The following is a 19,958-nucleotide window of genomic DNA, read 5'->3' on the forward strand; positions in this document are numbered from 1 at the left end:
TAGGCAATGAGGTTTGCTATAGGGATTGGTTCCTGGGTTGGTGTTTCTGTGGTGTGGTGTGTAGTTGCTGGTGAGTATTTGCTTCAGGTTGGGGGGTTGTCTGTACACAAGGACTGGCCTGCCTCCCAAGGTCTGTGAGAGTGAGGGATCATTTTCCGGATAGGTTGTAGATCGTGGATAATGTGCTGGAGAGGTTTTAGCTGGGGGCTGTATGTGATGGCCAGTGGTGTTCTGTTATTGTCCTTGTTGGGCCTGTCCTGTAGTAGGTGATTTCTGGGTACCTGTCTTGCTCTGTCAATCAGTTTCCTCACTTCCCCAGGTGGGTATTGTAGTTTTACGAATGCTTGATAAAGATCTTGTAGGTGTTTGTCTGTGTCTGAGGGGTTGAAGCAAATTCGGTTGTATCTTAGGGCTTGGCTGTAGACAATGGATCGTGTGATGTGTCTTGGATGGAAGCTGGAGGCATGTAGGTATGTATAGCGGTCAGTAGGTTTCCGGTATAGGGTGGTGTTTATGTGAACATCACTTATTTGCACTCAGTGTCCAGAAAGTGGATCATTGCAGAAGCAGCTTTTCCTCTCCTGGAATTGACACCTCCTCATCTATTATTGGGAGTGGACTACATCCACCCTGATCGAATTGGCCCTGTCAACACTGGTTCTCCACTTGCGAAGTAACTCCCTGCTCTCCATGTGTCAGTATATAATGCCTGCATCTGTAACTTTCACTCTATGCATCCGAAGAAGTGAGGTTTTTACCCATGAAAGCTTATGCCCAAATAAATCTGTTAGTCTTTAAGGTGCCACCAGACTCCTTGTTGTTTAAGTATAGAATAAACTGCCAGTTGTGGGGATTGTCTGCCCTATTCCTTGCAGTTTGCCCTGAATAAGTATTCTCAGTGTGGCCCCTCTCGGCACCACGGTCACAGATGGATTTCCTCACGAAAACTCAGTAACTGGCTTGGTGGCTTTTATCCAGATTCCTGGCAGGGCTCCTCTTGACCATATGGCTGGGAGTACTGAGAGCAAGAAGAGCCTTTTGCACCAGACAGCTGGTACATTCTGATGGTAACAGCAGGTGCTGTTTTATGTAACAGGACTTGACAAATCCCATTACAACCCCTCGTTGGTCATCTGACAATGAACCTTTTGACTCAGATGTCCATCCTGACAGGGATCCTGCTGCTGATTAACCGCAATTTCTGTCTCTTCCTCCTCAGGAAACGTGTGGGGTGTTCAGTAGGACCTGTGCAATAAGCTACAGTTCATATCGGAATGTCTTCCCCATCTGGATACTGGGCCACTTTTCATGCCTTCCCCCAGGGAGTTCACTTGCCGGTGAGCTGCTTATGAGTGTAAATATGACATAACTGGAATATGTTTTATGCTAGATATGCCATGTAACATATCTTTGTAAAGGTTATGATCTACTGAATATATTCATCCTATTTGTATGCATGTATCATTTTTATATCTGAAGTTATGAGCAGTGGCTCTATGCTTGTTTAAAGTGTTTGCTGTTGGAAGCACATGAGGCAGATTTGGTCAACATAGTGTGAGGGGTTATTCAAGTAACTGGGAGTACTTAACTAACAATGGACTTCGGGAGACACCAGTCCACATCTGATGTTTTCCTGGGAACATTCAAACTAACGTGTAAACAATGACGTTGGCCTGCAAAAAGCAGAATCATCCACAGACATGTGACTTGCCCAGGTGGCTACAGACTCCATCTTGTTGCGGTGATCTTGCACAGGAGAACAAAGGGGTTTCCGCCACGAGAGAGAATATAAAAACCCCTGGAAACCACTCCATTTTGTCTTCAGCTGGCTCAAAAGATAGTCTCTCCAACCCAAAGAGATGCCTGAAAGAAACTGTAACAAAGGACAGTAACTACGGGGATGTGAGTGATTGCTGGACCCAGACTAGGAAGGAGTCTAGTCTGTCAAAGAAGCTTATTGGAACATCTCTGAGGGTGAGATTTACCTGCATTTAGTTTCCCACTGTATTAGGCTTAGTCTTGCGTGTTTTTGTTTTATTTTGCTTGGTCATTTACTTTGTTCTGTCTGTTATTACTTGGAACCACTTAAATCCTACTTTTTCTATTTAATAAAATCACTTTTTCCTTATTAATTAACCCAGAACAAGTAATTAATACCTGGGGGAGCAAACAGCTGTGCATATCTCTCTATCAGTGTTATAGAGGGTGAACAATTTATGAGTTTACCCTATATAAGCTTTATACAGAGTAAAATGGATTTATTTGGGGTTTGGAGCCCATTGGGAACTGGGTATCTGGGTGCTGGAGACAGGAGCACTACTTAAGCTGTTTTCAGTTAAGCCTGCAGCTTTTGGAAACATGGTTCAGACGTGGGTCTGTTTTTGCAGCAGGCTAGTCTGTCTGGCTCAACAAGACAGGGTACCGAAGTCCCAAGCTGCCTGGGAAAATGGGCTCAGAGGTAGTCTCAGCACATCAGGTGGCAGTCCCAAGGGCGTTTCTGTGACCCAAACTGTCACAGCGTGTGCTTCCTAATTATTTCTACACTGATTGTTATTAATGCAACTTATGAAAAGCAGCAGCTCCCTCTGCATCTGACACGCACTAAATATACTATCAAATGGTTATCACTGTGGTCATCATTGTCTTATTGGTACCTGTGCTTCCTGGCTGTGTGTTGTATCCATCCATTTTCTGTCTTACCCTACAACCCCAATACCTACGTGGGCCTAGGACCAGGCCCTGCAGCCTGGGGAGTTGCTGGCCTAGGGCTTCCCAACCCCCAAGGCCATTCCCCAGCCCTGCCTCACTCTAGGTGCCCCGTGAGCCCCCTGCAGCCAGGCCTGTCTCTCTCTCCTGTCAGAGGGAGACTCCTCAGCTTCTGCCTGCCCTGGCCTTCTTATCAGGCTGAGTGGCTCCGTTTGGGGCGTGGCCCCAGCTGCAGCCACTTCCCCAATCACCCAGGGTTTTACCCCCTTAAACAGCCCCAGCCCCTTCTTAACCTTCTTTTTGTTAAGCTAAATAGATTGAGGTCCTTGAGTCGATGATTATACGGCATGTTTTATAATCCTTTAATCAGTCTTGTGACTCTTCTCTGGACACTCTCCAATTTATCAACATCCTTATTAAATTGTGCACCCCAGAACGGGACACAGCATTCCAGCAGTGATTGCACCAGTGCCAAATACAGAGATAAAATAACCTCTCTACTCCTACTTGAGATTCCCCTATTTAGGCATCTGGTCACCCTATTTCTCTATGCATTTCCCCAGGTTTTTTTGTAAAAATCAAAACTGAACTGCCCCAGAAATTCTGTCATGTGGAATCATCGTGAAACTCGCATGGCTCCAACCCTGCCGATGAATCTTTAGATCCACTGCACAGACTTCTGCCACTTGAGCTAATGGAGTAAGTGATGGCAGAGGAAGTAGGTTGTCATCCTATATGTGATAGATCAGCTCTATAGGGGTGTTGCCGGCCCAGAGGGCCCCGAGGGGGCAACAGGGTTCGTTGCCCGGTGTGCGTCGCACCAATAGACACACCAGTGTGGAGAAGCAAACCAAGTTTATTCGAGATCTCGAAAAGGCACTCAGGAGACCTGCATGTCTCAAATCATAAGCGCAGCAAATACAAGCAAGTTTTCCCTTTTATATTCCAAGCTGTTTTCAGTAAGCCTTTTGTTCTGGTTTCTTCCTACCCCTCCCTCCCCGACAACAGTTACAGCAGGCAGTACATTAGAAAAGTTCCCGTTCGCATGCTTATCTTCGACCTTGCAAGCTCTACGCACTAGGCCTTTTGCTCCCCCTTTCCCCGCATTATCACGGAAAGTTCTGCTAGTGTGAGCGAAACTGCAGCTGTCTGCTAGAAAAAGATGACCATTACATATTCTGCTTCAGCATTAAGCTGTGAGCATGTAGGTAGGTGAAAGTTCACAAGATGGAGTTACTGTGGCTCACTTAGACCCAGAGCAGGGGAGTTTCATCGGCACTTATGGCCTTCCACTCCCCCGAGTTACCTGGTAGCTATGTCTAGTGACGCCAACAATTCCCTCCTTTGAGAACACTCAACAAACCTTTGGCAGAATTTTCTCATACTCTAAAGACAACATGCGATTAAGTTCCATGCAATTGGGATCATCAATGAGAGAGTATAAAGGAACTTCTGGGGAATGGGAGGTACAAATCTTATGTATGAGCACTTTACAGCAAGCGAGCAAAAGGAAAAGAACAAAACATATCACAACACCTGTGAGCAAGATGTGAACAATGCCTCCCCCTAATCCTCCTAGACCAGGTAACCAGCCCCAAAGGGAATCAAAAATAGTGGGTTCTCCTTCCTGGGCCTTCCACTGGTTCAAGGCCTGTTCGGCTGACAAGATGTGCTTGTTAATATCCTGTGAAAACTCTGGGACATAGGTACAACATTCTTCTCCAATAAGGGCACAGACCCCGCCCCGTGAGGCTAACACATAATCTAGGGCCTGGCGGTTTTGTAGAGACAGCAATCGAAGCTGGTACAGCTCAGAGCTTATGCCTTTTTCTATGGCTAGGGTATCATTGGCAAACTGAGTGAGAAATTTAGAAAGTCTTCTGTAGAGTTGGGCTAGCCGTCCCACCCCATAAGTAGGGAGGAATATCATTCCAAACCTGTCTTCTTCTCCGATGGGTTCAATGGTAGCTCTCAAGGATCGATAGTACCGAGGGCGACCTGAGGGAGCCTGGGGTAGAACACGGAGGGGAGGAGCGAGATAGCCTTTGTAACAGCTACCATGCCAAGCATGAGGAAACCATTTGTAGGCACTATTACCACAAATCCAGAATGCTTCACCATAACTAGCCTTTCCATTGTTACCTTGTAGGTCCCGTAGGGTGGCTTGTGGGGAAAGGGCAAAGAATGCAGTGCCAGTTTGCCAACTGGTGGCATTTAGTACAGGAATAGTGAGACTTATACCAGGACTAATATAAAATTTACACCTACTAATGCCTGCAAACCAGGTATGATTACTTGTACTGGCTTGCTGATAACATATGAGACCAGTGGGTGGAGGGCGTAGACGAATAGGCTGGGGCTTAAGAGTGCTACTATAGTGGGAATTCCAGGAGCCATTGTGTAGGCCATAAGGAGCTTCTGCTGTACAGTTGGATCCCAACTTAAATTGTCAGAGGTGCTGCTGCTGGTAACCATCCACCTTTGACAAAAGTCTGACCAATTTTGGGGAACTACTCTCCAGGGCAATCCAGCCGAATGGTGGGGAGTCTGGGCACATATCCAACAGTGGGAGAGATTGAACTCACGGGCAAAGGCAATTTTTAGGGCCTCATAGGTATTGGTAGCCATGTCTGTAGGGATAGCTCCCCATCCTGCATGCGAGGTGGGTGAAACAGTAGGTAACAGAAGGATTACTTCTGTGACAAAAAGGAATGTTGTGAGAGACCCTAAACCTGAACCCACATTGTGATTACAACAACCCCTATGCCCAGAAGATAAGAATCAGTGACACCAAACAAATCAAGAAATAAAAGGACCAGGACCATAGGCTAGGTCGGCCTACTGTGAATAGACAGAACCAATGCTCAGGGTTTTCGCGGGGAGTGCGCTGTGGCTGTTCAGAGAGATCACCAGGCATTCCCAGTGACCCTTACTGTCTTTTGAATAACAGCTTAAGTCCCAAATCGTCACTGGCAGTCTTCTCTGCAGGCTGGACAGTCCACTGTTCAGGAGTGGGTACTGCTTTCAGTCGAGAGTGATGAATCCAGTTCTTGTGTCCTTCGACCTTTGCTGCCGTGTGGGAGACCAGCAGGACGGTGTGGGGTCCCTTCCACTTCTCTTGGAGAGGTTCGTCCTTCCAGGTCCACACGAGAACGGAGTCACCAGGCTGTAAGGAGTGGACAGGGGCATCCAGCAGAAGAGGCTGTGAATATTTGGTGTATCTGTGAAGAGAAGAAAGAACAGCAGACAGAGAGCACATGTACTGAGACAAAAAACCACACCCCATTTCCCACTCTCCTGCCAGAACCGGTGTACCGTTCAGAGGCCATGCCCTTCCAAACATAATCTCGAAGGGACTAAGCCCTAACCTGCCCTTGGGGAGAGCACGAATATGGAGTAACACAAGGGGCAAAGCATCAGGCCACCTAAGAAAGGCCTCCTGACAGACCTTTGAGAGGTGTCGCTTAAGTGTCTGATTTGTGCGTTCCACTACTCCACTGGCTTGTGGTCGTCAGGGTGTGTGGAGCTTCCAGAGGATTTGCAAGGCACTTGATATCTTTTGAACAACTTGAGATGTGAAGTGTGTTCCGTTATCAGATTCCATCCACTGGGGGAGTCCAAAGCAAGGAATGATCTCCTTGACAAACGTAAGAGCCACCGTTTTCACAGTGTTGTTACGACATGGGAAGGCTTCGGGACATCCGCTGAATCGATCCACCAAGACAAGGAGGTACCTGTACCCTTGGGTCCTGGGAAACTCAGTAAAGTCTATTTGCCACACCAATCCTGGGCCTGGGGTAGGTTCCAGGGTGGCTGGTGGCACTGCTACTCCTGGTCGAGGTTATTCTTTTGGCAGATTAAACATTCAGCCTGTATCTGTGGTGCTAGGGGTTTAAGTCCAGAGGTTAGAAAATATTTATTCATAAGCTGGGTAAGAGCCTCTCTGCCTGAGTGGGTGGTTTGATGCAGTTTCTGCAACACTGGTCGGATCAGGCCCATGGGCAGGAGGATTTTTCCCTCTGTGGAATAAAGCCATCCCTCCTTTTCCTGGAGACCGAGCCTGTCAGCCAGGTTTCTGTCCTCTTGGGAGTACTGAGGAGCTGTAAGCTCACCTACTGATGGGATGAGGGCATGCATTTGGGCATTCTCCTCTGGTGGTGATTTCAGGGTAGCAGCACGCTTGGCTTCCCTGTCTGCTCTGGCATTGCCCTTGGTTACATCTTGATCTTCCTTTTGATGGGCTTTGCAATGCACCACTGCTACTGCTGAGGGGAGTTGTACTGCCTCTAACAGCCGGAGAATTTGAGACCCAAGCGTAACCAGGGAACCTTGGGCTGTTAGCATTCCCCTTTGCTTCCACAGACCAGCGTGAGCATGCAATACCCCAAAAGCATACGTTGAGTCAGTAAAGATATTAACCCGTTTGTCTTTTGCCAGCTCGAGTGCATGAGTCAGGGCCACTAGTTCAGCAAGCTGGGCAGATGTCCCAGCAGGGAAACTTTCAGCTTCCACGGTATCATGAAGGGTCACAATAGCATAACCAGCCCTCCTTTGCCCATCTACAACGGCACTACTGCCATCCGTATACCATTCCAAGTCAGCATTTGGGAGTGGCTGATCTTTTAAATCTGGGCAGCTGGAGTAGTGGGCATCTATGATTTCCAGACAGTCATGTTCCTGCTTTTCTGTCTCTGGTAGCAGGTAGCTGGATTAAGGGAGGGACAGGTTTGCAGAGTAACTTCAGGATTCTCTAACAGTTTTGCCTGATACCGAGCAACCCGAGCCTGTGTGAGCCAGAAACCACCCTTAGTGTCCAGCAGGGCTAGGACCATATGGGGAATATACACTTGCACAGTTCCTCCCAGTGTCAGTTTTTCAGCTTCCCCAAGCACTAGGGCAGTGGCTGCGACCGCCCTCAAGCATGCTGGCCACCCTTTGAAACTTGATCCAGTTGTTTAGAGAACTATGCCACGGGACGTTTCCAGGTGCCTAATAACTGAGTAAGCACTCCCAGGGCTATCCCTTTCCTTTCATGCACATACAGTTGGAACGAGTTAGAGAGATCCGGCAGACCCAGGGCTGGGGCTTCCATCAGCTTCCTTTTCAAGATTTTCAATGCCCTGTCCGCTTCTGGGACCAGTGAAAGGGGTCATGATCCGCTCCCTTAACACATTCATACAGAGGTTTAGCCCACAGTCCAAACTCTGGGATCCATATTCTTCAAAAGCCTGCCATGCCCCAAAATGCCCTGAGCCGTTTGCGGTTGCTAGGGATAGGAACTTGGCAGATAGCCTCCTTTCTGTCATTTGATTGCTGCCTCTCACCCTGTCTTATGTGAAATCCCAGATACTGTACTTTTGAGAGAGCAATTTGAGCCTTGCTTCGAGCTAGGCTCTATCCTTGGAGTCCAACAAAGTTCAGGAGACTCACAGTGGCTTTGAGACAAGGGATTAGACCCATGGCAGCAATTAGCAAGTCATCTACATATTGCAGGAGCAGGGCTCTGTCTGAATTATTCCACTCCTCCAAGTCTCTGGCCAGAGCCTGGCCGAACAGAGTGGGGGAATTTTTAAATCCCTGGGCCAATACTGTCCAGCAAAGCTGCTTTTTAACCCTTCTGTTGTCCTCCTTATGCCTTGCAGTATTTTGCAGATCTCATAGTTGCTTGGGCACATTCAGGCCCCCCTTTTCTTGATTGTCAGCCAAGTCTTAGCTGTGAACAATGTCCTTGGATGGGGCCAGCATCTTATCTTTGGACTGAGCTTGCTAGCTATATTCTTTTTCCTCAGTTAACTCATTCTGTTCTTTTTCCTTCTCCCTTTCTTGACTTTTAACCTCCAAAGGAACCTTCCACTCTTCACTCATACACCTTTTCCCAACAATGAACACATACACATTGCCTTTATACACCCTTCCAGTAACATAACTTCTATACAGAGCTTTGGAGCAACAAACCAGGACAAGCACACCCACTTCTGAGGATTCTACTCGGTACAACCTCTGGTGTCCAATAGCTTTCCTTTTTAAAACCTTAAATGCCTTCTCTGTGCCTCCTCCTTAGCCTTGGCTATAACCTAATTTCGCTCCACCTCAGACAACAAGGTTCTCATCAGTATATTGCAATCATCCCAGTCAGGCTTATGGCTTGCTAGACACCCTTCAAAGATTGAAATAAACCAATTTGGATTCATTGAGAATTCCCCTGCTTCTGCCTTAAAGGCAGCTAAGTGCACTGGGTTAAAAGGCACATGAGAATACACTGGCACAATCTGGGCTGCACGATCCTGTGTTCCTGGACGGGCTACCACATTCTCAGTAATCAACGGATACAATCCCACCGAGGGGGCACTCTCTAGAGCCTGTGGGGGTGCTGGAGCCGAAGGGGACACCGATTCTGCCATTACAACTGTAGGAGGGTGCTGGGGATTAGCAGCAGGTACTACCGAGTCTGTCGGAGTCAGATGGCACTTGTGCAAAATATCAGGCCTATTTCTTAACAGCATAAACGTATACGCATAGAGATGTTCATTCCATTTACCTGTTCTCTGGGAACATTGCTGGGGTGGTGTCAGGGCTGGTCTGCAGAGGCATTCTGGCTGTTAGGTGCATTCTGTCTTGGCTTCACTGGAGAAGTGTCTTTCCCGTCTCTAGGAGGAGGGTCTGTGATCAGAGGCCTTGGTGAAAGGGAAAGCAATCATGGTAGAAACGTACGCCTGCACTGCCAGCTCTCCGCCATTGTCTAGGCAGGTTTCCCTATTCCAGCGGAGGTGAGGGGGACCCAGAGGAGCACTAGGAAACGAGGGAGAATGTTCAAAACTGGCTCATTTTCTGTGTCTCACCTTCAACCTATTAAACAAAATCCCTGAAATCCCACCAGCCCCCAAGCTGGCCCCTGGGAGGGAAACACTCTGATTTCATTAGCAAATCAAGCCCCGCTTCATCGGCATTAATGGGGTGACTTTAGCTCCGGCAGTGCCGCCGTACTGAATCACACAGCAACGCAACGGTGGGTGTTCGAAGTACTCGGTGTTGGCGTCATTCTGCCCCCCCCTTGCCTTGACGAGAGCACTTGCCTATGGCTTCAGCGGGGACAGGCTAGGCCATGGCTGAGTGCTTCTGAAGCTCCCCCGCAGCATCCAGAGCTTGGCCCGGTGCTCCCTTACATGTGGGAAGCGGCTCAGAGCTATGCTGAGAGCTGGAGCTGCAGTGCCGTGGAGGCCAGCACGTGGCGTGACCAGAGCCCTCCTTCACCATGGGGAGACCACTAGAGTGAGGGGCTGGGAGCATTTCGTTCCCTTTTCCCAGCAGCATGGCCCAGGGCGGTTGCTTTTCAGTTAGTTTGCTCAGTTAGCTCTAACCCCCTGGGTAGGTTTGCCCCAATAAAACCAGTCTCGGTTGATTGCACGAGCGCTCGGCCATGTCTGACTTCCCTGCTCTCTGTATGTGGCAGGCACGTGGAAGACAAATCGACGGTGTTTGGCACAGCGCTCAACTACACGTCCCTGAGGATCCTGGGGGTTGGGCCGGATGACCCGGACCTCGTGAGGGCTCGGATCAACCTCCACAGCAAAGGTCAGCATGTGGCTGGAGCTTTCCGGCATCCTGTCCTCCCCCCAGCACCATGGGGCTGGGACTGTTGAGAAGGGCTTGCCCAGCTCCGAAGGGGTGAGTGGTAGGCGAGGGGACATGCGGCCAGAGTGGCATGAGCCTTTGCAATGGCTTGTCCTTGGCTGTATGGCAGCATGTGCAGTTCGCACGTTAGTTTCTGCCCTGCCGCCCTTAGCTTCTCCCAGCATGGCCTGGCTGTTGCAGCACGTGTGGCATGTCACAGCCCATGCTGCATCCTGCTGTGCCAGCACCCTGCCGCGCTTACCTTCTGGGGTGACGGTGAAACCTCAGCTCCTTCACTGGTTGCAAACGCTTCCCAGGTGTCGTTTCTGAATGGCTGTGTCTGTCGGTGTGTAGTGCCCGTTGTGTGCCCGCCGCACCGGCTTGCCGCTCTCCAGGGTCCCTGGCCTGCCACACGACCAGACCAGACCAGGATTCAGGAGCCTCTGTTCATGCCCTGTCACATGGCAGGGTCCGTGTCCCTGGCCCCCGTGGCTGCCGTCAGAGCCCAGATCTGTGTCTGTCTCTCCAGGGGGTGCTGTGGGAATCCCGTCCTGGGGGAAGTTTTGGCTGGCCGTCTTGAACGTTTACAACTGGGAGGGAATGAACACGCTGTTCCCTGAGCTGTGGTAGGTGCTATTCTGTATCTGCAGAGTGTATTGATTTTCAGTCCCAAGCCACAGCCGTGTCCCCTCGCAGCAGCACCCAGCAGAGAGCCCGACGCCGAACACCAGGGACCTGAGAGTAATCCCCGGCCTGCACCAGTCCCCCATTCTCCCGCTCAGCCTGGGCCAGGAGGCTTCGGGCACGGAAACCAGGCACCATTCCTGGCACGGGGCGTGGGCTGATGCGGGAGGGATGTTCTGTTGATGACCTTCCCTCCCCCATCCAAGCTTGGCCCACCTGCTCGACCTCCAGCCTTCCTGCCCTCTCTGTCAGCCTCCAGACCCACACGTTGCGCTCTCCCCAAGTCCCTCCCTCCTGGGGCTGAACCTGTGCTGGGTCCTGACACGGTTCCTCCCCATTTGGCATGCCATGGCTGTCCCTCTCCTGGAGCTGGGCGTGCCGCAGACTCCCCCAGCCCTCAGGGACAGCTGGTGCCCGAGCTGGCCGTGGGGCCAGGAGCAGGGGGCAGTGTGAAGTGAGGGAGTTCAGGCAGCTGGCTGATTACAGGGAAACTAGTGGCAGCATTGCCCACTGGCATGTTCCCCGCTGGAGAGGCTGTTTATTCCCTGCGCCTCCCTCCGCACCCCGTTAACACGAACCACAGGGAATCAGATGCAGTCTGTCGGCAGAGGCCCTGTCCAGGATAACAGCCTCGTTGGGTTGCTGGGAGAGCCCAGAACGCTGTCCTCGGGCTGGAGGAGACAGTCTCCTGGCTCCAAACGAGGGCTCCAGCTTCTCTTCCAGGTCCCCCACACCCCAGGAGCATGGAGCAGCGATTGCCTGGGGTCGGTGCGTTGTCCTGTAGGGCTGCTCTAACGCTGAGGCAGCGGCTATCCTGGGCCCCGGGTGTCTCCTGGGCACATTACCCCTCTGACTGCCCACACCCCTGTCCTTAACTGTGCCGTGTCCCTGCGGCTCCCCACTCCCCATCCCGCACGCTGCCGACAGCGTCCCTCTGTTGTGTGACAGGCTGCTCCCGGCGTGGATGCCAGCCCACCCCTCCACGCTGTAGTGTCACTGCCGTCAGTTGTACCTGCCGATGAGCTACTGCTATGCCACGCGCCTGACTGCCGAGGAGGATGAGCTTGTCCAGAGCTTCAGACAGGTAAATGAACTCCCTGAGCACCCTCCCCACTCCTCACCCTGTGTAACGGTGTCCTGGAGACCTTTCCCACCATGGCCCAGCTGTGGCTAGTCGCATGGACCCAAATCTCCTCATTGGGCGCAAATCCCAGGGGCTGCAGCCTCTGGCAGTGCTTTGGTGGAGATCCCTGTGGGCTCGTTGTGATGTGATCCCCACATCAGCCCCTTGTTCCCCTGTCCCACCAGAGCTTCTGGGTCTTCCCCTTGCCTGGGCACTAACTGCGACGGCCCTGAGCCATGTCTCAGCAGCCCCGTGTCTGACACCTATGTCCCTCATCTCTGTTACCAAAGAGGAGCACAGGGGTGGGAATCTCCCCTCATTCTCTGTGGTGAATCATAGAATATGAAGGGACCTCAGGAGGTCATCTAGTCCAACCCCCTGCTCAAAGCAGGACGAATCCCCTGACAGATTTTTGCCCCAGATCCCTAAATGACCCCCTCAAGGATTGAACTCACAACCCTGGGTTTAGGAGGCCAGTGCTCAAACCACTGAGCTATCCCTCCCCCCTGAAGACTTTAGCAACCCTTCTGATCAGTGTCTCGTCCTCTCTGGTTGTTCCGCTCACCCTCTGCTGATCTAGCAGGGACAGCGACTCTCACCAGCTTTCTGGTTCTCCGGGACTTACAGAAGTTCCTATTTGCTGCTGGCCATTCTGGTTCCCTCTGAGCCTCCTTACGCCTTCCCTGTCACAGCTGATGCTTCTGTACGTTGACGTAGTGTGGGCTGCATTTCTGCTCCTTCAGGGGGATGTTGCTTGAGTGAGCCACGTGGTCCTTCCATGCTTTCCCTTTCGCTTAGGGCTGAGGTACGACTGGCCCATGCTGAGGTACGACTGGCCCGGGCTGGGTTGGGCCCCTCGATGTCGGTATGTGGCCACTGGCATGTTACCTCTGTGCAGCATCCCAGCTCTCGTTAGCAGATGGAAAGGCTTTGCCTTCATAGGCGCAGTAGTAACCTTCCAAACAGGAGCTGCATGGAACCGATGCCCTGCTGTCTGCGTGACGACCCAGAGCTCGATTCATCACATCAAGGGACCGGTAGATCATCTAGTCAGGCTCCTGTGTAACGCAGGCCAGAGAATGTCACCCAGTTACTCTGGACTGAGCCCAGCGACGTGTCTGGCTGCAGTACAGTGTGCCCTCCAGAAAGGCAGCCGGTCGCGAGCTGAAGACATCGAGAGATGGAGAGTCTGCCAGTTCCCTTGGCAGCACATTCCGGTGGTTGATCACCCTCGTTGTTCACTGTTTGGGCCTTATAGCTTCAGCCACTGGTTCTTGTTCTGCCTTTCTCCGCCCTTCGGTACCTGGTATCTTCTCCCTGTGAAGGTTCTTCTACCAGTCACCTGCCAGTCTTATTTCTGATACTCAGTGGTGAGGACAGTCACGGGGGGCCTGGGAGTGCCCGCCTTAAACAGCCCATGTAGGTGCCGCATTAATGCTCTTCCAGTGCTGGTAAGCTTGGCTGATGGGAGGGGTGGAGGGAGCCCTATGGGGCAGAAATTGGGGTGGGCTTTGGGGAAGGAAGGAGAGAGCTGGGAGGGCAAGGTAGGAAGGAAAGCCAAGGGCAGAGTGTCTGGGGTCGTGCAGGGAGCAGGCTTTCCCTGTGAATGCCACGGCAAGGTACTTGTCACACACTTGTTCACAATGCCTAAGGCCTGCACTTTCCAAAGGGAGGAGTGATTTTTGGGAGGCCCCGTCGGCCCCCTGGGAGGGGTCTGATTTGAGAGCGCTGAGCCCTGCCCTTTGCGAATCAGACTTGGTGTCTCAGGCTGGGCACCTGACACCCCTAGGCCTGAAGGGGAGTTACGCCTTAGGGGCTGTCTTCTCCCTGCCCACTGGGCTCCGGGAGCCCTGCTGTGAATTGGAGCGGGGTGGAGTCCGGCACACAGGCCTCCAGCCAGAATTAAGCCCTCCCTATTGCATGAGCATGCTCCAGCATGGTCCCCCCATTCTGGCCTGTGTGGGCCCTGTAGCCCCCCCCTTCGGGCTGTGTGCCCCCCCAGGCCGCATGGGGCCCCGGTGCCCCTCTCAGGTGCTCTGGCACTATCTGAAGGTGCTTTCTCCTCTTGTTAACTCTCCTTAGCAAAGGGTGCTGGGAGCAGCTCCCACATGGGACCTGTCCCGGTGGCTGGTGTGGAGCCACAGAGCGGGCCAGGCAGCGCTGCCCTCCGTCCCCGGTGCTGCCCTGCGTGCTCCGTGCTGTACTCCCCCTGGCTGCCAACGCCACCAGCCTGACACTTGCAGCTGTCTCATGGGTCTGCTCCCATGGCGCGCTAGTGAGCGGATGGCTAATCTCCCGCCTGCTCCCTGCCAGGAGCTGTACGTCCAGGACTACTCCAGCATTGACTGGCCGGCCCAGAGGAATAACGTGGCTGCCTGCGATCTCTACACCCCGCACAGCTGGCTGCTCACACTCGCCAATGGTGAGTAGGCCACTGGCTGGGCCTGGCCAGGGCAGGGCGGGGGATAGTTGATGTGCAGGTTGTTTTCTGACCCCACTGCCGTGAGTCGCTGGCGGAGTTGAGAGCTGCCCCATAACCTCACATCCAACCCCAGTGCAGCCCCCAAGCTTCCTGTCAGCCTTGCCCTGCCCGTGGGATCTCAGAGTGGCCAGGGACCAGAAGCTGGCAAGACTGTACATTACTAACCCGGGAGGGAATGCTTGTGCCTGACAAAGCAGTGCCCACCTGGCCTCAGCATGGTGCCACAGTTACTGCCCTGCCCAGTGGGCATGAGGGCGATCTGTGTGCAGCATTGGCTCGCTCACTTCGGCCACGAGCCAGCAGCAGCCACCTGGGTCCAGCACGTAGGAAAGGCGCTGGGCTCTGTGCTGATTGCCGCTGGAGGAGGCTGAACCCAGGCCCATCCTGACTGTCTGGTGCCATTGGTGCCGAATCAGGGCTCATAGAACAACTCCAAACACTCTGTCTCTGAGGTGTCTGCGGAGGCTGAGTCCAGCGTGGGCTGTGTGCTGGGGCACTGAGTGAATCTTAATACCTCGGGTTCTGTCCCCCACTCAGCAGCTTCCCACCTTCCCTCTGGTCCTGTCTCGGGCTGAGCAGAGGTGAAACAACCAGGGTTCAGTCCAGGTGTGGAGCGTTCTGGGGCTGTGTCCCTGGGGCTCTCGCCCTGCTCCCCCCAGAGCCCTGGCCAGCTGGGGAAGGGATGGGGGAAGCTCTCTGGGGCTCGGGGCCAGGCCCTGCTCGCACAGGAGTTGGAACCAGGCAGCTGGTAAGAGTTTCCTTATTGTGTCTCTCTTGTTCCCGTCTCAGCCATCCTGAATGTGTACGAAGCCCACCACAGCGCCCGGCTGAGGCAGCGAGCCATCGCGGAGCTGTACGACCACATCAAGGCTGAAGACAGATTCACCAAGGCCATCAGCATTGGCCCGGTAGGCTGCTCGTTACCGTTCCCAACGAATCAACGGAGCTGGCTCCAATTCCTGCCCAGGTGCGGGAGAGACCGTCCTGGGACTCTCCAGCTCTGCACAGATGCCCTGCTGCTGGCATGTAACCATAGCAACCAGCAATCCAGGCAGGCTCAGGGCCTGCTGTGCTGGGCGCTGCACACAGGAGAGTTCATGGCGGATGACAAGGGCATGAGCAGGCTGGCGGGAGAGGAGAGCGTGAGCAACCGCTTGGACATTGTACAGTGGCAGTGGAGGCTGGGCGTGCCAGATGCCCCGCTCTGCAGAGTCTTTGCTGGAGACAGCTGGGGGGTGTGGAGTCAGCTGGTGGAAGGCCGTGGCTGGAGAGTGATCTCCTGCCCTGTGATGGGGAACGGACATGGGGATGCCAAGGGGTCCGTTCTGTGACCAGAGCCCCATGTAGACGTGCTCGCTCGCCTGCAGACAGCCCCCAGCCTGGGGTTTGCTCTGGGGCTGGTCACGAGGTCAGGTCATGCTGTGCAGGCCCAAGCCGAACACCACTGCGCTCTGCAGGGGAGTGACGCCTTCTCTCTCGGCAGATTTCCAAGACCATTAACATGCTGGTTGGCTGGTACGTGGATGGGGATGTTGGGGTCCACTAGGCATAGCTACCAGGTAACTCGGGAGAGTGGAAGGCCAAAAGTGCCGATGAAGCTCTTTTGCTCTGGGCCTATCTGAACCCCCAAACCCCATCTTGGGAACTCTCACCTACTTCTCTGCTAACTGTTTACATGCTCTGAAGTAGGCTGAAGCAGAAATGTAATGTCAGCTTTTTAGCAGATGGCTGCAGTTTCACTCACACTAGCAGAAATAATAGAGATAAGAAGCGGGGCAGTTAGTTTGCAGGCGTCTAATCCAAGGTCGCAAAGACTGAGAAAGTTTTCTCACAAGCTTATGTAGAGTTTATTGTAACAGTTGTCCGGAAGGGAGGGATAAGGAGGAACAGCCAGACAAAGAGATGTATGCAAACAGTTTGGAGTATAAAAGCTAAAATTTGTTTGTATTTGTTGCACTGGATTTGAGACATGCTGGTCTCCTAGTGCCATTTCAGCGCTCTGAAATAAACTTGGCTTGCTTTCTCCCCTCGGTGTCTTTATTGGTGCCAAGCACACCGGGTGACGGACCATTGTTGTCCCCTCGAGCCCTTTAGGGCGGGCAACAGGGAGAGCTCTCCAGCCTTCCAGGAGCATGTCTCCAGGATCCCTGATTACCTCTGGTAAGGCCAGGCCCATGAACCTCCCTAGCCCTGGAGACAGCACAGGGCTCAGCTAGAGAGAGCCACTCTGCCCCGTGCGGGAGTCCCCAGGCCCTAGCAGGGAACCTGCTGCCCAGACCTGCCATGGGGGACCCCGCTCTGCCCCCAGGGCCACCACGCTGCGTAGGCCCCACGAGCAGGGAGCTCTGTGCAGGGGACATGCGAACGGGGGGGTCTTGCACTGATCAGCAGCCAGCTCCAGACACTGGCTCCTTATTAGTGAGTCCCACTCGCTCCAGTTCTCCCAATCAGGCTGGGAAGGGGCAGGCCAGGGCCCCCGGGGAACCTGCTGCAAGGCTGCCCCTGAAGCTCAGTACTCCGTGCCCCAGCAGCAGTGTTAGACGCCTGGGGGCTGCGGGAGGTTGGGGACAGCACCACGCTCCCCAGGCTGCTGCAGTGATGTGCTCTCTCTCCACGCAGGCTGGGACTCGACGGCATGAAGATGCAGGTAAGGCGCTGTGGCCCTGGCAGTGATCGCAGGGACCCTGGGCACCCTCTCGCTGCTGCTGAGGCAGCTCGCAGGGCTGGGCAGGGACCCCTCACCCGGGGACTGAGCGCGTACTGCAAAGGGGGTCTCGCCAGGCTGCTCTGCCTCGGGGGATCTGCCACCCCTGCAATGTCTCCCTTTGCTGACGGGCTGTTAATAGTCATAGGACCAGCCCTGGCCCAGCTGTGCGGCTCACAGCAGCAGCTTCTCCCATCCCTGCTCCTCCTCCTGGCTGAGGGTAGAAGGGGTTGGTATCAGGAGCAGTGTGTGTCCGTGCTCTCAGGCAGCTGCTTCCCCTGCACCTCTGGGGGGTGCTCTGCACCCGCCATCCCGTGCCCAGCCCCTTCGCTCCGGCCTTCCGCCCCTGCCACACACGCATTGCCCCTGGGGTGGAGCCTAGGGGAGGAGTCCCGTCCTGTCCTGTCTCTGCTGTGCGGTTCTGGCCCTACGTTAGCGGACAGCCCCTCTGCTACCTGCGCTGGGGGCTAGAACCGAGCACTAACGGCTGCTTGGCCCCTGCTGAGTGTCCAGCAAGGAAAGGGGCTGCGTGCTGCTCCCCCATGCCCTGGCCACGCAGGCCTGCTTCTCTGTCCCACTTCCTGCAGCTCAGTGTCTTCAGCTGCTAATGAAGAAGTGCGCTGTAGGGGCCGCGGGCTAGCCCTTCTGAAGGCCTGATTGAAGTGAATGCTTGAAACGATTCCTCCCAGACCCCAGTGGATGTTTGTCCATCTCTCAGCATTGCCACACAAATCTCCACATTGTACCTCTTTACTCAAGAGAGGCTAAGAACTGGGATAGCTGGGGGGCTGCAGGTCAGGAGTGAGGGGCATGGACAGGGCTGTGTGGGGAGCCCAGGGCTGGGACAACATAGGGTTACCATATGTCCGTTTTTTCCCGGACATGTCCGGCTTTTTGGTACTCAAACCCCTGTCCGGGGGGAATTGCCAAAAAGCCAAACATGTCCGGGAAAATACCGGCCGGGCACTTCCTCGCCCGCGGCTGCTCTGCTCCTTCCCTTACTCTTCAGCTCTGTTTAAGAGCCGAGCTGCCCGAGCGCTACCGGCTTCGGGCAGCCCCCTTGCCTCCAGACCCCAGCCGCCGGCCGGGCACTTCCCCTCCCGGGCTCCAGCTGCTCTGCTCCGTTGGCGCAGGGTCTGGAGACAAGGGGGCTGCCCGAAGCCAGTAGCGCTCGGGCAGCTCGGCTCTTAAACAGAGCCAAAGAGTCAGGGGAGGAGCAGAGCAGCTGGAGCCCAGGAGGGGAAGTGCCCGGCCGGGGGCGCAGGGTCCGGAGGCAAGGGGGCTGCCTGAAGCCCGAGCACTACCGGCTTCACGGTTTGCTGGGCAGCCTCCAGACCCTGTGCCCCCGGCTGGGCGCTTCCCCTCCCGGGCTCCAGCTGCACTGGGGAAGCGCCAGCCGGGGGCGCAGGGTCTGGATGCTGCCCAGCAAACCGTGAAGCCGGTAGCACTTGGGCAGCCCTTTTCGCGTGGCTGGGAGGGAGGAGGGAGAGTTAGGGTGGGGACTTTGGGGAAGGAGCGGGGAAGGGGCAGAGTTGGGGCGGGGAAGGAGTGGAGTTGGGGCGGAGACGGGGTGGGGAAAGGGGCGGGGCCAGGGCCCCGTGAAGTGTCCTCTTTTTTTATTTTTTAAATATGGTAACCCTAGGACAACAGGGGGGCTGCAGGTCAGGAGTGAGGGGCATGGACAGGGCTGCGTGGGGAGCCCAGGGCTGGGACAACAGGGGGGCTGCAGGTCAGGATTGAAGGGCACCAGCATCCAGGCTGGAAACAGTCGGAGGGCCAGGCAGGCTGCGGGGCAGGGAGCCCACCAGGACTGTGGAAGCAGGCGCTGGAGGTTAAAACAAGCCCACTGACGACTTCCATTTAGTTTTGCTGTGAGCGCTGCTGTTTGCTAGACAGAGGCAGCAGCCGCCCTGCATAATGCCAGATAAGCTCATCTGGGCTGAACAATGAGGCGCCCGTGCATCTGGAAGGGCAGGTGCGATTTGCCTGCACAGCCCTCCCCAAGCAGGGAAACCTCTACCCTCCCCAGGGCTGGTTCAGCTTTTAAAAGCTCGATGCATTTCTTGGCCCTCCAGCTGCTGCCCAGTTCTCCTCTCTCTCACCGGCCCCTCCCCCATCTAAAATAAACATTTAAAGACATCACAAGGAAAGAACGTTTCTTGCCTCCATCAATAAAGCAGACTCCCCCCCCCCAGCTTTCCAACACTGACAGCACCCACCCACCCCACCCTGCCCTGGCTGCTTCCTCACGTCTCGCTGCTTTCGTGCCTGCTGTTCCCATCTAGTAATGCAGGGGAAGCCACCTGGGAACCCCCGGGCCAGGCCCCTGCAATCCCATCCCACCCCAGCTGGCTCTCAGGTGGGGCTGCCCCCAAAAGCGACATCCTCGGGGCATGTTCCGGAACTGGGAGTGACGCTAACTGACCCCACTCGGGGCTAATGGAGTTTTCCACCCAAAGGTGGGTGGGGTGCGTGGACAGGGAGGCAGGGATTTGCAGCCCTCCTCTCTGCCAGATGGGGAGTGGGATCAGAGACCCGCCTGTGCTCTGGGTACAGCCGGCGAGCCTTGAACTCAACGGGCCTGATCCTGATCCCACGTACACTGAGTTTACCCCCATGTAAACTCACTTCAGTGGGGCTACTCCTCG

The 19,958-nt window shown here is 54.4% G+C and overlaps 2 protein-coding genes and 1 long non-coding RNA gene across 6 annotated transcripts in view; 2 read left to right on the forward strand and 1 right to left on the reverse strand.

The window, feature by feature from the left end:
* Window positions 1-19,958, forward strand: part of LOC135972145 (microtubule-associated protein 2-like) — a 957,474-nt gene that overhangs the window by 527,849 nt on the left and 409,667 nt on the right. The window lies entirely within an intron of this gene.
* Window positions 3,545-10,851, reverse strand: LOC135974219 (uncharacterized). Its single transcript, XR_010591442.1, has 2 exons — window positions 10,580-10,851; window positions 3,545-9,380 (listed from the first exon to the last, which is right to left on the reverse strand). It is a non-coding gene; the product is annotated as an uncharacterized LOC135974219 (long non-coding RNA).
* On the forward strand, window positions 12,020-18,195 carry LOC135974201 (lanosterol synthase-like). 2 transcript variants are annotated; one of them, XM_065561248.1, is made up of 3 exons: window positions 12,020-14,546; window positions 15,396-15,514; window positions 16,090-18,195. In XM_065561248.1, the coding sequence occupies exons 1-3, from the start codon at window positions 14,375-14,377 to the stop codon at window positions 16,150-16,152; spliced, it is 354 nt and encodes a 117-aa protein (XP_065417320.1). In that variant the 5' UTR covers window positions 12,020-14,374; the 3' UTR covers window positions 16,153-18,195. The 2 variants fall into 2 exon arrangements, with proteins under 2 accessions (XP_065417320.1, XP_065417319.1); XM_065561247.1 differs by having other exon boundaries at window positions 12,720-14,546; window positions 15,396-16,500.

This window comes from Chrysemys picta, chromosome 11 (genome assembly GCF_011386835.1).
Source record: "Chrysemys picta bellii isolate R12L10 chromosome 11, ASM1138683v2, whole genome shotgun sequence".
Lineage (NCBI taxonomy): Eukaryota > Metazoa > Chordata > Testudines > Emydidae > Chrysemys > Chrysemys picta.

Bases quoted from the DNA above. Each gene is read 5' to 3' on its own strand.
- LOC135974201 (XM_065561247.1), top strand. From the start codon at position 14,375: ATGGGTCTGCTCCCATGGCGCGCTAGTGAGCGGATGGCTAATCTCCCG. The intron at 14,547-15,395 runs GTGAGTAGGCCA...TTCCCGTCTCAG, and splicing joins GCTGCTCACACTCGCCAATG to CCATCCTGAATGTGTACGAA.